The sequence below is a fragment of the Chelonia mydas genome, chromosome 1, assembly GCF_015237465.2.
Source record: "Chelonia mydas isolate rCheMyd1 chromosome 1, rCheMyd1.pri.v2, whole genome shotgun sequence".
Taxonomy (NCBI): domain Eukaryota; kingdom Metazoa; phylum Chordata; order Testudines; family Cheloniidae; genus Chelonia; species Chelonia mydas.
The window spans coordinates 182,518,700-182,536,148 of record NC_057849.1 but is presented as its reverse complement, the minus strand read 5'-3'; the positions used below and the strand labels follow the sequence as shown (position 1 = coordinate 182,536,148).

General features: G+C 44.0%; 1 protein-coding gene across 1 annotated transcript in view; it reads left to right on the top strand.

Moving 5' to 3' along the window:
- Positions 1–17,449, top strand: part of PTGFRN (prostaglandin F2 receptor inhibitor) — a 101,627-nt gene that overhangs the window by 42,470 nt on the left and 41,708 nt on the right. Inside the window, exons 2-5 of the mRNA XM_037906503.2 lie at positions 501–866; positions 1,984–2,403; positions 9,140–9,523; positions 14,526–14,951. Coding sequence (XP_037762431.1) covers positions 501–866; positions 1,984–2,403; positions 9,140–9,523; positions 14,526–14,951 — 1,596 coding nt within the window. The remainder of the gene's footprint in view (positions 1–500; positions 867–1,983; positions 2,404–9,139; positions 9,524–14,525; positions 14,952–17,449) is intronic.

The following is a 17,449-nucleotide window of genomic DNA, read 5'->3' as shown; positions in this document are numbered from 1 at the left end:
ATAATCGGTACACTCAATTGAGTAGAAAAGGTAAATAAGACACTCCTGTTTACCCTTTCTCATAAAGTTAAGGGGACATTCAAATGCAAATTGAAAGGCAACAAACTTAAAACTGAAAAGAGGAAATTATTTTTTACACAACAGATAGTTAACAGGTGAAACTTATTTTCAGTAATATCTTGTGATAGCTTAACAGGATTCAAAGGATTAGACATGGCTATTCATGATCCATAGTTACATTAGACATGATGTGCAGATAAAGGATAAAGCACCTAATGTGTATGACAGCCTGTAATTGACCAAGGTTAGAAGGGAAAAACTTGTCAGGTTATTCCATAATTATCCATTCCATAATTATTTGGGCTTCTCACACCCCTCCCCCCCCGAAGCATCTGATACTTGGCACAGTCCGAAGCCAAATGCTGGACTAGCCGGACATCACATCTGACCCAGCATGATAATTCCTGTGCTAATTATCTGTTTTCTCTTCTCCCACCCAGCTTTCTGCAAAGGGCGAATTGTGAGGGTGCCCAAAAGCCCACTCATTCGAGTCGAAGGTACAGAGACGGTGATCCCTTGCAATGTTACTGACTATGATGGACCCAGTGAGCAGAACTTTGACTGGGAATTTTCCCAGGGAACTGACTTTGTGCGGATAGTGAGTACCTGGGACTCAACATTCACCTCCCAGCAATACCAGAAGAGGGTTGGCAGCAAAGAAATCGTGCTGAGGCGGAGCAGCAATAATGCTGTGGAACTTCTGATCAGAAGTATCCAGCCAGTTGACCAAGGAGAATACAAGTGCATCACCCCCAGCACAGATGCCACTGTTCAGGGAAATTACGATGCTACAGTCCAAGTGAAAGGTATTTCCACAGGGTGAGGGGTGTTTGTAATCAGTACCAGACAAATATGTTCTGCTGGGTGTTCTCATCATGTTGTGCATCTGTACAGTCCTGAGAATAGGCATAGCCCTGTTTTGTCTAAATTCCTGTTTCTGCTTATCTGTATGTGGTTCCCCCTCCCTCCAGGTCCTTTCCTAAAGCCACCCTTCAAAAATATGCTATTCAAAGGGTGGCAGCAGCAGAGGGAAGTAAGATAGAGGTGAAGGAGGCACATTATTGTAAATGACACCAAACTTTTTCATATTACCAACTGCCAAAAACCAATAACACACTAAAAATTGTTTGTTCTTAGAGTCCAGGATGCTGTAAATTTACAATTTTTCCAGATTCATAGATTCCAAGGGACCATTGTGGTCATCTAGTCTGACCTCCTGTATCAAATGGGCCATAAAATGTCTCCAAAATAATTCCTAGAGCAGAGCTTTTAGAACAACATCCAGTCCTGATTTTAAAATGGTCAGTGGTGGAGAATCCACCACAACCCTTGGTAAAATATTGGTTGATGTGGAGGCAGGGAGGATAACTGAGGAGTGGGAGAAGGAGGATGTTTTGTAGCTGAGGTAATGTCATCTAGGGGTTTCCCAGTGCTGTAGGAATAGTTTCCCTTTTTCTAGATAGCATGCTGTGTTCCTTCAGCAGCAGCAGCATCCTGGCTTATCTCCTTTGATGTTAGAAAAGGAGCTTTTTTTCACTTGGTGTTTCTTCTCCAAATACCACAAAAACAGCTAGGCCCTTCCCTGGGGATGTATAGTAGGTTGGAATGGTGTTGCCTTGGTCTTGCCCTAGAGAGCCGAACTAGAGGGAAAGGGGTGATGATAAAATTAAGGACTTCAATCCTGATTCCTGAAGTGGGTGGCTTGCTCTGATAAAATACCTGGGGTTTAATGTGACTTTGTTTTTTGAGGGGGCAGGAAGGTTGTGGGGGAGATGAAAGTGATTGTCCAAGACCTGCTGTGAGAATTCAGTATAATTGCACATTTGGGTCAGTCAGCCAACAGCATTTCCCATCCCCTCTCTTTACCGTTTCCATAAACTCACATATATTACTCTGTTTTATCATGTTTTCTTCTTTAAATAGTGATTGCCGATGGCTTAACTGTGAGTGGATCCAAAGCTCGGTCCTCGAAACCTCTCAGACTGTCTGAGGGAGACTCATTTGAATTACGCTGCTCAGCTTCCACCACCTCCTCAGAACACACTCACCTGCAAGTTACTTGGGAGCTCAAGAATGGCCCAGCCTGGCAGGAAATCCTCTCTCTGACACACGAGGGCAAGTTCCAGCCCAGCCCGGAGTATGAAGAGCGCTACCTGAGTGGAGATGTGCGCTTGGACACAGTGGCAAATGACATTTACCGACTGTCTGTATCCCAGGCACTGCCTATGGATGAGGGCCTCTACAGGTGTCTTGTGAGCGAGTGGGTGAAAGGTGCAGATAGTTCCTGGCAGAAGATCCAGGAGAAGAATGTGGAAGTAGCAAGTGTGGTAATCCAACAGACTGGTGAGTTTCAGGTGCATGGGTCTCCTTATGACTTGTAACCGTGCCACACCTAAGCCAGGAGAACTTATGAGAGCAGAAGTGAAGCAGGGAAAGCTGGGGTCAGTACTCCTGGGAGAACCTAGATTGCTGCAGGAGGTGATACTGGTGGCTCTCTTCTTTCTGAGTCAGTGTTGGGACAGGGCCTCAGCATAGTGCTGGGGGCGATGTGCTGTTGAGGGCTCTGTCTTCTAAATGAGGTATAAAATCCAGATTCAAATCACTAAGGTATGTCTACACAGCAGTTAAAAACTCACATCTGGTCTGGGTCAGGTGACTTGGGCTCACCGGGCTGTAAAATTGCTGTGTGGACATTTGGGCTTAGGCTGAAACCTGGGCTCTGGGAGCCTCCCCGCTCTCGGGGTCCCAGACCTCAGGCTCAAATGTCTGCACAGCAATTTCTAGCCCTGCATGCTGAGCCCCGTGAGCCTGACTCGAGCCAGCCGTGGCTGTGCTGCGGGTCTTTATATTCCACTGGAGACGTACCCCTTACGGTCATTTAATTTCCTGTCGCACCTCCCGAGGGCAGGGTTGTTACTGTGTCTTGGTGACATTTCTACTTGGGTACTTGTATTTTTCTGTCCCCAGATTCCTCTCTCCTTTTCCTCTATTTTCTGTCCTCTGGTGTTAAACAGCTGCCTCAGTCCTCCCCAGAAGTGTCTGTGCTTCAGTGGCAGGTGTGTAGTGTTTGCTGTATGTAGCTTTTCAGGGTAAAGACCAATATAATTTCAAAGTATAACTGTTTAGCTCTGCTTATGTTCATTTTGCTGCCCCCAGCCCATTGGACTGCTTGCTCTGTAATGTTGGCAGCTGTTTAGCAAGGAGTATTTCTGAGCACTGATGTTTAGGCACTGTAAATTACATGTGTTTAGGAAATAAAAAGACTCCTGGTGCTGGGTTGAGTATCCAAATACCTCTTTCCCACAGACTTCATGAATAGATACATTGAGCACATAAGTGTGCTAGCCCTGCCAAAGTGTGGGGTTGGGGGAGTTGTAATAGTGATGCATCTTATCATGTAGTTGGTGGAAGAACAGGCATGATGTCCCCTCAGAAATGAGAGTGTGATAGTATTTTAGGATGTGTGTGTGACAGACTGACAATATCCTGAATAAACCTTATGGAATTAAGACCAACTTTATTGAATGAAGTTAAACCTTATTTAATTGGGTTTGGTGCCTTTGGGGTCTCTTGTATTGAAAATGCAATTGTTCCTGTTACTGTAGAATTGCATGTAACTTTTCTAGGGACTTGTCTAATGTAAACATTGGGAACTTCAAAAGACTTTTTTTTTTTTTTTTAGACAATGTGTGTAAAATAGATTTCCTAGAAAATACGGGCAGGGGGGCGGGCATGGGGAGCGGTGGTGTGAGGAGAATGCAAATTATCCACTTTGTAGCTTCAAAAGGGAGAATTCAACCAGGGGAGGAAAACCTATTGTCCACTAACAACCTGCTCCTGGAAACTCCAGCTCTAAGACCCCTGAACTGTATAAAAGATGGACTAAACGCGTTATGAGGGTCCTGATTGTGAGCTGAAGCTGTGATGAACTTGTGAAATCTGGATGGGGTGTGGAAGGACTACTCTGCTAGAGGCGGCGTTAGGGTTGGGAGATTCTCCGGTGAGCTTACCACTACACATGTAGATTCTTTAGTGTTTTCTCTATAGTGCTTTTTATCTTAAGAATAAAATAGGCTTGCACAGGAAGAACTGTGTAGTCATTTATACCTCTGTTATCAGTCTCTGAAGGGAAAGCAAATAGGTGAGGTTGGGCAGCCTGCTTGTGCTGGGAATAACACAGTGTAGGCAGGGAGCTGGGCCTCCTGGAAGTTCCCTGATCAGAAAGAAGTGAGGTGTTTGTCTCCACCCAAGAAAGGCAACAGCTGGGGAGCTGGAAGCCTGAGAGGGGGTGCCCTTGCTGGATTTCTGAGGGGAAATACAGGTGAAGTTCTCCTGAACTGTGACAGTGTGCTCAGGCAGTAGAGGCATCTGCCATGTGAAATCCTTTGCCAGAGAGAGAACCCAGAACTTATGGTTAGATAGCTAATTTTGGTTGGTGGGGCTTAGTTGTGAGCTCTGCTGGATCAATCTGCTCCCTCTTCTCTTAGGGTATGTCTGCTAGACAGGAAAGCTCTCAAATGCTCTCTCCAGAGCCCTGGGGTACAGTACTGAGTAAGGGCTCTAATTCTGGCATTGCCTTGTCAAGTCCTTAAATTTTTGAGAAGCTTGGTTATGTAGGTGGGGTTTAATCAGTGGTTGAATGAAAGAGGAGAGGGCACTAGGGACCAGCAACGCTGTGCATGATATTTTACTGCATTTTTGCTGATATTTTTTATTTTGTTACAGGCTTCTAAATTCAGCCTGGTCAATGGCAGCACTAGCAATTTGTCAGGAGCAGGAGGCCTGTCCTAAATTGCATAATGTTGAGTAGATCACAGCCTCCTCCTTATATATAAAATGGAGGGTGGTCCGGTGTGGCCTGTACATGCTGTATATACCATCATGCAACGTGGCCTGACTGCTTGGCTTTGGAGAGCATTTTGTACTGGGTCCTTTAGCCTCTGTAGACTGTACCTCCATATTAAAGACAAAGGTGGATGCAGTGTATTCCAGGCTATTTTGGCCATCCTGGACACTACAATCTCTTCTGTAAATAAGGAGGTGTGAACCTGCAAAACTGATATAGTTCTGTTAATTTGTGCACATAGGCTATGTAACTTCATGAACTCGTTGCTGCTAACCTTGTCCTATTGCTACCTTCCGTTCTATTGTTTGTCACATTTGCTTGCCTTGTTTTAAATTTGATTCTAAGATCTCGGGCACAGGGATTTGTCTTCTTCCTATGGTTAAGTGCACCATCTAGCATAGTGGGCCTGTAATCCTGAATGGGGCATTCAGGCACTTCGGTGATGATAGAACAAAGGAGGCTCAGGAATGTGGGGAGGGGTGAGATTCTTACAAAAGTATCTCTTGGTTTATAAATGTTTGAGTGCCCCTGGCTTGTGTGAAGATACTTAAGTTTCTTGGAGGCTCCCTTCACCTTACAGTGGAGTTGTAATGTTAGTCTATTACAACCCTGAATAATTACTGTGAAGGTTTTACTGTCCTCTCTACTCATATCATGATGATCCTAACAAGAAAAACTAATGACCCCTTAGTCGGCTGTGAGGAGGTACTTGGGGCATGTAGGTGACTGCAACTCTGCAAGACTCCTGTATTGTGGTGTCAGCTTGAGCCTTCTCGCTTTTCTGTGCTGTCAGATGCAGTGGTAAGCTGTGAGAGGAGTAATTCTTGGTTTTAAAGACAAGGGCTTTGAAAATTGAGAAAAAACACATAGGCCTTGTCTACTTTATCCGCCGGATCTTCAGGCAGCGATCAATCCAGTGGGGGTCGATTTATCGCATCTCGTATAGACGCGATAAATCAACCACTGAGCGCTCTCCCGTCGACTCTGGTACTCCCACCAGAACGAGGAGCGCAAGTGGGAGTTGACGGGGGAGCGTCACCTGTCGACTTACTGCAGTGGAGACACTGCGGTGGGTAGATCTAAAGTATGTCGACTTCAGCTACACTATTTACATAGCTGAAGTTGTTGGATCTTAGATCAATCCTGCCCGGTAGTGTAGATAAGCCCATAGGTTCTTGCATTTATATAGTACCATTCCCAAGAATCCCTAAATGCTTTACAAGCTGATAGGCAATATGTACAGGAATGAGCATCTGAGCAGAAATCACTTCACCCACCATAAAAATGCCCAACCACCTTCTGAGGTGAGCACATGGTCACTGTTAAGGAACATGTAACAACTCTGCTTGTACAGGGTCTAGTAGAATTGGGCTCTTAATCCTTGATTCGGGTCCTTGGGATCCTTAGGTCCCTTAGAATGCTAATCAGGGGTTAGAGCCAGTTCATCCAGACAGTGTACAAACAATAGCTCAAACAGTCCTTGGACATGTGCATAAACAAATAGACAAATGAAGGAGAGGGGACAGGGTAACAGACACCTGAAAAGTCTTGCAGCAGGAGGTAAATAGCACTTGTTTAACAAAGCATAAGGGATGAAAAGTGTGGAAGTCCCTCCTAATACATGCTTTTCATTATTAAAATAGGGCTGTCAAGCTATTAAAAAAATTAATTGTGATTAATCGCAATTAATTGTATGATTAATCGCGCTGTTAAACAATAGAATACTATTTATATAAATATTTTTGGATATTTTCCACATTTTCAAATATATTAATTTCAATTACAATGCCGAATACAAAGTGTACAGTGCTCGCTTTATATTTTTTTATTATAAATATTTTCACTGTAAAAATAAAAAATAGTATTTTTCAATTCACTTAATACAAGTACTGTAGTGCAATCTCTTTATCATGAAGGTTGAACTTACAAATGTAGAATTATGTACAAAAAATAACTGCGCTCAAAAACAAAACAATGTAAAACTTTAGAGCCCACAAGTCCACTCAGTCCTACTTTTTGTTCAGCCAATCGCTCAGACAAACAAGTTTGTTTACATTTGCAGGAGATAATGCTGCCCGCTTCTTGTTTACAATGTCACCTGAAACAGGTGTTTACATGGCATTGTTGTAGGTGGTGTCACAAGATATTTACGTGCCAGATGTGATAAAGATTCTTAAGTCCCTTCATGCTTCAACTGCCATTCCGGAGGACATGCTTCTGCTCGATAATGATCCAAAGCAGTGCAGACCAACGTATATTCATTTTCATTATCTGAGTCAGATGCCACCAGCAGAAGGTTGATTTTTCTTTTTTGGTGGTTCGAGTTCTGTAGTTTTCGCATTGGAGTGTTGCTCTTTTAAGACTTCTGAAAGCATGTTCCACACCTCATCCCTCTCAGATTTTGGAAAGCACTTAAATCTTGGGTCATGTGTTGTAGCTATCTTTTAGAAATCTCACATTGGTACCTTCTTTCCGTCTTGTCAAATCTGCAATGAAAGTGTTCTTAAAACAAACAATGTGCTGGGCCATCATCTGAGACTGCTATAACATGAAATATATGGCAGAATGCAGGTAAAACACAGAGTGGGAGATATACAATTCTCCCCCAAGAAGTTCAGTCACAAATTTAATTAACACATTATTTTTTTTAACGAGCATCATCAGCATGGAGACATGTCCTCTGGAATGGTGGCCAAAGCATGAAGGGGCATATGAATGTTTAGCATATCTGGCATGTAAATACCTTGCAATGCTGGCTACAAAAGTGCCATGTGAACGTATGTTCTCACTTTCTGGTGACGTAAATAAGAAGCAGGCAGCATTATCTCCCGTAAGTGTAAACAAACTTGTTTGTCTTAGTGATTGGCTGAACAAGAAGTTGGACTGAATGGACTTGTAGGTGCTAAAGTTTTACATTGTTTTGTTTTTGAGTGCAGTTATATAACCAAAAAAATCTACCTTTGTAAGTTGCACTATGGTACTTATATGAGATGAATTGAAAAATACGATTTATTTTGTTTATCATTTTTACAGTGCAATTATGTATAATAAAAATAATATAAAGTGAGTACTGTACACTTTGTATTCTGTATTTGAATATATTTGAATATGTAGAAACATCCAAAATATTAAATACATTTCAATTGGTATTCTATTGTTTAACAGTGCAATTAAAACAGTGATTAATAGCGATTAATTCTTTTGTTAATCATGTGAGTTAACTGCGAGTAATCAACACCCCTAATTTAAACTAAACTAAATTGATGCTCTTATCAGCTGTGCAGGCTACTGATCACAAAGGTCCTCTCTGAATGCTGCCTGTGACCATGTGTTCTGTGGACTGAGTAAAACCACTGGCCGGAAGAGGAGCCTGTTAAATGCTCTGAGTAAGTTTCCCAGAGCTGAAGAAGGGTTCTGTGTAGCTTGAAAGCTTGTCTCTCTCTCCAGCAGAAGTTGGTCCAACAAATGATATTCCCTCACCCACCTTGTCTCTCTAATATCCTGGGACTGATATAGCGACAACAACACTGAGTAGCCATTTGCATTGCTGTAAAATCTATAGCGTATGTTGGACTCTGTAGTATGTGAAGAAGCAGCAGTCTATGGAACTACCATTGCCCTCTGTGCACTTTCATTTCTGGTCTCAGCAGCCCCCTTAAGATGAGTCAGGAGTTCAAGATTTGGCCATGGCTGCTTACATGAAGTCACGCTTAACTTTCTGTAGCTGTTGCTGCTGCTTTTCTTTTATCTTTTCTTTTTTATTTATTTATTTATTCATTCATTCTTTGGTCATAGGAGCTCAAAATTGTTTAGACAGAGACCAAATTCAGCTCTGATATAAATGGGTGCACTTCAGTAGGAGTTCTGCCTTCTCTGAATTAGACCCCAAATGTCTCAGCACCACAGTAAGATAAGGAAATATTATCTGCCTTTTTCTCATGGGGAAGCAAGTGCAGAGGTTGTTCCTTGCCTAAAGACACACCGGAAGTCTGTAGCAAAGCTGGGAATAAAAACTTAAGTCTTGATTTCTCCCTCCCATGTCCTAACTGCTATACACACTCATAGTTTGCAACTTTTATAGATAGGTACAAACCTGTAGTCAAGTCACTGAGCACTGAAAGCAGAGAGCTGAAGTTACTTAAGAACTTGCAGTACCAGAGCAGTAGGCACTAAATAGTTTGTGACAAACTCTTGAATACTTGTCTTGTCTTGTCTTGTTTTTTAATATTCAAGCTCTGGATGTGCTTATTGCCACAAGCAACATGTCTGTGACTGAAAGGGATTCCCTGGACCTAACCTGCAACATCACAACAGACCGAAGTGGCATCTTCCAAGCTCAGGTGACGTGGTACTTCAGGGAGTCACTTGATGATACCTTGTCGGATGCCCGGGTTTTGTTGAGTGTGGACCGTGATTCTGTGGTCAGCAACTCTCCCCTCATCAGCCTGAGTCACATGGATAGAAATTCCTATCACCTGCTGGTGCGTGATGTGGGTATGGAAGACTCTGGCTACTATTTCTGCCAAGCATCTGTCTGGGTGCCACAGCACAATGGGAGCTGGCACAAGGTGGTGGAGAAGACCTCTTCACCAGTCAGCATGATGGTGACAGCATTAGGTGAGTGGCTCCATCCTGAGGCTCAACAGATAATGAGCCATTCTTTTCCTGTGTTCAAGTCCACTATGGAGTATGCAGGGCAAAGACATTACAGGGTCTGTTCTGGGCACCCCTCTATCCTATTGACCACAGATATGGAAAAATGTTCCTATGCCAGAGTCTTTTTATCCATGCCCCTTGCGATACAGATCCATTCACACCCACTCTTCTGGCCTCTGTTGTCATGTATTTTAGGAAAGAGAGGCATGCTGGAGATTTGCCAGGAGCCTAAGGGCTTTGTACTACAACCTACAGGAACTGGTGAACTCTGGAGCTTCCACACCTTTAGTAGCCTGATAAGTCCCTATGGGGGTGGTTATCTTTATTCTTTTATGACCGGTTGTTCCATAAGTGTGACTTAGTAATCTGTTCTGTAAAGGTTTTTATACTGCACTCACTGAATACCTCAATATTAAGACAGATGGTATTTGTTTGCAGGTGACCATTAATGTAAGTTGACCTGGACTAGCGGAATTTTCTATTCACTGTAAATAAGTTTTAAAATTTTAGAAATGAGTGAATTTTTCTAATTTAACCGTACAAATAAACAAAGAATTGTCTGTTTGGCTGTACACAGGACTACCAAGCCAGGCAATCTTCATACAGTAACTTCTCGTGGCTCCACTCACTAAACACAAGTGTCTAATCTAGTCGTAAATTTACTGACCTTATAGTTACTTTTTAGTGGTCTCCCCTATGTTTCTTTATTATAGAGACCCTTAATACCATATGACATCAAGGGACTTGTTTTACAAGTCAAAGGTCATGCCATGTGTCACTTAGGAGTATGTCATGTTTTCCAGTTCATATGGTATGTTAAAAATCCTTGAATTCTTAAGCTACAAAGATCCTGTTTTTATGTAAATATCCTGAGAAGCGAACAGTCACGCTGGAGTGATCCAGAAAACCAAACCTAAGCAGAATTTCTAAAGAGCTGTATTTTTCAGTTTGCCATGACATGTCAGCCTCTCTCAACGAATGATTAAAACAATTTCTTTATTTGACTTCTGCATTTAGGATCTAAATTACTTCTGACAGCATTTGAAACCTGGAGGAATTGGGGGGGCATTTCTACCTACTCTCTATGCTAAAATCCAGAAAGTACTGATTATCTTTCAGAGTTACCTGAGCCTAGTACCAGTTAATGCTTAGGCTAATGTGCAAGGTACCCCACTCCCCCCAGTTCTACCAGTGCACTCAGTTGTGTCTTGAAGCCTCCTACTATTCCTGTTCAGAGCCATTCCTGATCAGACACTAGCAGTAATGCCAAACTGTGGTGCTGGTCTGAGGATTAGAATGGAGGCCAACAAGCCTAAATTCGGGTCTGAACCCAGGTACTTGGAAGCGAATGGCCAAGTCACGAGGTTGACCGTCCCACTGAGACCCCTTTGGGTTACTCTTTATTTCCCATATGCATTGTAGGGAGAATAGACACACTTCTGTCTCCATCTCCAAAACAGTAAATAGCCATTAACATTTTAAAAAATGTTCCCAATATGCTTTAGGAGAGGGATGCCATTGCTATCCTGTGCTGGTCCCCGTCTTCCTTTCAAACCATCATCTGGCCACTCCCAACTTCCTGTTACATTTCTGGGCTTCAAAACCTGGCTGCAGCAGGTCACTTTGTTTCTGGTCTGAAGCATCCCTTAGGCTGGTAGAAATTTCCTGTCCTATCTCTCACCGGTTGCCTGAGATACAGGAGTGTATAAATGTTACTCCTCATACAATACTGCTGCCTAGGGCTGGGAGGGAGTGGGAGAAGAGTTCTCAGTATGTGAGGTTCTAAACTGCATCCTAAACTCGCCACTAACCCCCTCCTCCTTGATTGAAGTTCAGTGCAAACGTGGTATTAAGTCACTGAACTGCCAGTGAGGCTGTTCGTTGACAGCTGACAGAGTGGAGGAATGAGGCTTATCCAGGGAGCCTTTTATTCCTTTTAAATCCTCTATTTGAGAGTGTCTGTCAGTGTGATGTGCCTAGCCAGAGTGGTGCTGTCAAAGCCAAAACACTCCCTAGCATTCCTTCCTCCTCCTCAATAATTATTAATTATTATTATTAATAATAAATAATTAATACTAATACCAAAGTGATTACCTGAAAACTGTTTTTCAGCTCTTTTCTCATCCTGTTCCTGGCCTGAGAAGAACTTCAGCCTTCAAACTCTCCCATGTTTGTACCAAGCTGCTAAAGCAGTCACAGGACACAACCTTCTGTAGCTACCACTCTTGAATCATAACCCCTCTGGCTTTGGAGGGGTCAGAATACTGCAGTATGGTTTAACTAACTTGTCCTTCAGTTTCCAGTCTTGAAGATTATTGCTGTGTGTAAACGGGATGTGAGGAGTGGTATAGTTGTCTAGGATCTGTGGGGATTTAGTTCTCTCAAGGATCGCGATGTTGAGTCTCATGACCTCCCACACAGACCCTGTTGTTTGAAGGTGGAACCAGAATTCTGTGCATTTTTTTTTAAGGCCTTGTTTATACTGGGAATTTTAGGGAAATTTCCCACTGTTACTGGTGCTAGCAACCATGGAAGCAGTAGTGTAAACTAGCTTCTTTCATTTTACCCTGGTCATCTAATCCTGTAAAAACCAATGATTAAAACAACTGATGTCTAGTCTACACTAGTGCTCCCATGGTTACTAGCACTGATGAAACTGCACTAGAGATAGCAACTACGGGAGATTCCCTTAAAATTTCCAGCGTAGATGTAGCCAGATTAAGTGGAATTGTACTATCAAATGCACCCGGAGAGAAAAGGCGCTAGGGCTGACCTCCTCGCGTTTCCGCTAACATGTTCTAGTGCAGAGGTGGGCAAACTACGGCCCATGGGCCACATCGGGCCCACTGGACCCTCCTGCCTGGTCCCTGAGCTCCTGGCCCAGGAGGCTCACCCCCGGCCCCTCCTTTGCTGTTCCCCCTTCCCCGCAGCCTCCGCTCACTGCGCCGCTGGCTCAATGCTCTGGGCTGGGGGGCTGCGAGCTCCTTGGGCAGCGTAGCTGCAGAGCCCGGCCTGACTCAGTGCTCTGTGCTGCGCAGTGCGTGGCTGGCTCCAGCCGGGGGGCGCGGCTGTAGCTCCGCCAGCCACCAGCGCTCCAGGTAGCACGGTAAGGGGGTAGGGCGTGTGCAGGGGGGGGAGATGAACAGGTGGCGGGGCGGTCAGAGGGTGGGGAATAGCTGGGTAGAATGGGGGCAGTCAGGAAGGGGGAAGGGTTGGATGGGGCGGCAGGGGGCAGTCAGGGGTAGGGGTCTGGGGGGGGTAGTCAGGAAGGAGAGGAGGGGTTGGATGGGGTGGCAGGGGGCAGTGTGGGGATTCTGGGGGCGGTCAGGGGACAGGGAGCAGGGGGGTGGGGGTGGATGGGGCAGGGATCCTGGGGGGGTGGGCCGTCAGGGAATGGGGGGCTTGGATGGGGCAGGAGTCCGCGGGGGGGTCCGTCGGGGACGAGAAGCGGTGGGGGGGTGGGGTGGGGAATAGGGGATGGAAGCCGGGCCACGCTTGGCTGTTTGGGGAGGCACAGCCTCCCCTAACCGGCCCTCCATACAATTTCCGAAACCTGATGCGGCCCTCAGGCCAAAAAGTGTGCCCGCTCCTGTTCTAGTGCCATGTTTGAGAGATGGCTACATTTTAGACTTGCATTTCCTTCTTTGTCCCAGTTATAGACAATTCCTGTTTCTGAGATTAATACATCAACCACAAGATAAAGGGATAAAGAATAAATTTGTTGAAAACAAAAACAAAATGTTGGGATATGTAGTCAGAAAACAGTAGGAAGTTGTTTTTCAAGTAACATTAAAAAAAGTAATTCAGGAAAAATAAGTCTTATCATTGGTAGAAAAGCACTTATTTCCATAACTAAAATTCAGTGTTGAGAGATTCTTACCATAGTAGCTCAGTTCACAAGCCTGTAGTCTGCTGTCTCTGTAATCTAGTCGAGAACAAAGTCATGCACCCTTGTCTCATCCTTTCCTGGGTCAGGACAACCAGCTATTCCAACCTTCGATTCGGCTGCTCAGCTCTTAAACTATGAACCTTGAGAGATTCCAGCTCCATACAGGTCATACCACTTCACAATTCAAATTCAAAATTGCTTTTGGTACGTGCATCCTTGGTTGTCATGTTAACCAGCTAAACATTCTAGGATGCTTGCTGGAGTTAACCTTGACAAGGTGTTGGCATTGTCCAGGGTGGAGGCAGGAGTTGGTATTGGGGATCTGTGGGGCGTGGGACTGTAAGTGGGAAGGGGTGATGTCTGGGGATGGCCTTTTTATCCTGGAGAGGGAGAGGAGATGGGTTGTCATTTACTAGAGTCTCAACTGATCAGTTTGCAACTTGAGAATGAAGAGTCCCAAGTCGTACATTCATCCTGAACTCTCTGAGGAAACACAAAAGGTGATTTAAAATCTGAGACTGAAACTTGCACACTTGGATGTCAGAGAACAGGCCAGGGAAGGAAACGTTATTTCTCAGAGGCCACATCATCTTGAGAGGCTTTGGACCTGATTTTCTGAAGTACTGGACTCTGGCAACTCCCGCTAAAGTCCATGAGAGCTGAAAATCAAGCTCAACGAGTAAGTTGGATGCTTAAAATAAAAGGCCACTTATGAAAATTTTGACCTCTGGGACTTGCTGATGGTCTCACAAATCTATGGCAGAGCCTGAGTCCAGGTTCCCAGTCCCTTGATTTTACAAGTCTTCTATATTTGGCCCACATGCTTTTTCTGTGTCGTGTTTGATAGCTCCAGATCTCAGGACTGCAGTGAGCTGTAGCTCACGAAAGCTCATGCTCAAATAAATTGGTTAGTCTCTAAGGTGCCACAAGTACTCCTTTTCTTTTTGCGAATACAGACTAACACGGCTGTTACTCTGAAACTTGGTTTTCACTGTTACCTGGGTGTTTGCTTTTTACTTGCTACTTTTAACATGTTCTCTTGGCTTTCTTCCCGCTTTCCCAATTCCCTTGCAGAGCTGGACTACCAGATAGTTCTGAATGCTTCTAAAACGCCTAAATTTTCAGACGACCCCACAGAATTGGAGTGCAGGATCGTGAATGCGCAGAACACAGAAGCAAACATACGTTTTACCGTCTCTTGGTATTACAGAATGCGCCTGCGCAATGACGCTGTTGTGACGGATGAACTTCTTGCCACTATGGATGCAGACTGGACGTTGCTGGTTGGGGATAAGAGCAGACAGAGGACCCAGAATGGGGAAATAATTTTCTCTAAACAGGCCATGGATACTTTCAGTTTACGAATTCAATGGACCTCTGAAGCAGACAGAGGGAATTATTACTGTGTCGTCTCTGCCTGGAGCAGGCACCACAACAACAGCTGGGTAAAGAGCAAGGATGTGACATCCGCGCTGGTCAGTGTTTTCTGGGCTATCCAAGGTAGGTACTTCACACTTACTGGTTTAAATCTCTTGCTTCTGATAGCTGCTGATTTCACAGCTTTCTCTTATATAGCACCTCTCAGCCAGAAGCATTCCAGTGGGCTTTGGAAGCTCGCTCTCACTCTCTCTCTCTCTCTCTATATATAATATAAAATATTGGATTTGTTTAATCCACTACAGAATTGTAGCCCCTTATGAAGTGAAAGGTAGCAACTACTTAATGGTACTAACAGTATCATGCAATATTTTGGAAAGGAAGTGAAGAATAACAGTGTATCCATCAAACTGCAGTGGGAATTTAGGGAGGCAGAATGTAACTTTCAGAACTGGAATCAGGCCAGGGCGCTGAGGTTATTGTGCCTTCTATTAAGAAAAATGTCATGGTACACAAAGCACAAGCGGTCAGGATCTCTGTCTCCCACGTAAGGATTTTTCCAGGATGCATCTCATTGCCAACAAGTGGGACATTCTCTCTGCCTCTGTAATGCCTTTACTGTTAAGCAGGTAACCTGTGCTTGGTACTTTGTAAGGCCCAAAATGAAGACAGTCCATGCCTGGACAAGCCTACAACTCAGAAGCTGTAGTCTTCTCCCTCCCATCCTTTCTTTACCTGTAGGTGCTGGCTTTAAGAAGGCGCCACAGAGAAACTTGCAGGCATGCAAGGAACTGGCTTTTGAAAAATTAATGACCAAGTGTGAGAGCCATACAGTGCTGAAATCCCATTTAGAGCTAGTTTGCTGGAAAGAGGGTAACTATGGATGGGCAAGACTTCAACCGTTCATCACCCCATCTACGCAGGGGCTAAAAAAAATTACCTCAACCAATTCTAAAAACCAGTTTAAAATGGATTCAGGCTGACTCTGTCTAGCTGGGTACTTTTGGGTCGCTCCAAAATATGTTTAAAACAGAGTTTAACAACAGTGTTACAATTTAGATGTAGGGTTACTGAGTGGGGGATTAGACTAGAACATAGCATTTAGGCAAAAGGCTTTATAAACTTTCTCTTTGTTTAATGTGTGCATCTTCCAAAATATATTTGTTTAAACAGTCTGATCCCCTCCACCCTTGGTGGACAAAGCCATGTCTAAAACCCAGCTAGCTTGAACCAGTGTAAAACTGCTCAGGTCACAGCCTCAGACTAGAGAGGGACCAAAGGGATTCCCTACAGTGATTCAGCTCCAGCAAAGAGAAGATCTATAAGAATCATGCATAACTTCAAAGCACGATTTGTAACTTGGCCTGGGAATGGAGAGGTTTAATCCCTGCAAGATCAAATGAGTTACTATGTTTCTCTGAAGCTTGCTTCTCCAGCAGTGATGTGATCTCATTCATAGGAAAGACCTCACATGGCAGTCAGTCCAATCACTAATATGGCTGGCACTCACTCTGATCACAAGCAGGTGCAAACAGAAATACCAAGCACCATGTTAATGGAAACATCTGATGAAGATGGAAACATCTGCTTTTGTGATACAAGGGATGTTGCTGTATGCCACAACATGCCGCGTGTATGTGTGCCATGTATAACAGTCTTCCGTTCAGCTGGGGCAATGTGGAGCTATGAGATGTCTTTGCCCATGTTCATTTCTGTGGAAAAAATTGTGACAGGTGTAAATATTCCTGTTTCTGGTACTCTTCCAAAATTTGTGCTAGTTTCCACAATATTCACTGATGTGCAAGTGTAAATATTGTAGCCCAAGTGCCAGAGGGTTTTCTGAAAAAGACATTTACTGGAAAGGAGTGGAGCACTTGCTGACATGAAAGGCAACTCTGTACACACACACACACACACACACAACACCTATGTGATGAGAAATTTGGTGTGAACATATTAGGACTGACTTACTCCATCTCCACTTATTTTTCAGCAATTTGACTAAAACCTTCTTATCCTTCTCCCCCACCCAGTCAGTTTTGCAAGTGGCAAGGTTCTCCCCTCCTCCCTACCCCAAAGCTCCAGGACCTGGTGTGCACCAACATTGTCGCCAGCAGCCATGAAAGAGTTAAGCTGCCACATGCTTTTCTGTTCCTTGTGATGATTGATTTAACAAGAATCTTTGGTGATTTTGAGTTCCTGACTGCTCCCAAGCCTAATAAAAAGAACGCAGCCTGCTTCCCGTGTACTTGTCTAAGGAGAGAAGCTTTTGCATGTCCCCTTCGAAGCCAAAAGTTGGCCTGTTCTAAATACAGCTTGTGCCTACGCTGCGGTTTTTCTGAGATTCTCTCACGGTTAGCAATGCCACACTGGTGCTAGTGCAACATTGAGAGAATTTGAGAAAAACCACAGTTTGGGCAAGGCCAGTGTCCAACCATGCTTTACAGAAAGGAGGGAAGACTTTGTACTGCATTCATTGATCTGTTGGGATACATAGGTGTTCAGTTTCTTGCTTGAAATGTAAAAGCCACATGTAGAGATTGAGGAGTCGTCTTTTGGCTTGTATTATGCGGTAACTGTATCGTTTGTCCATTAATGTGAGATTGTTAATCTATTTTGTT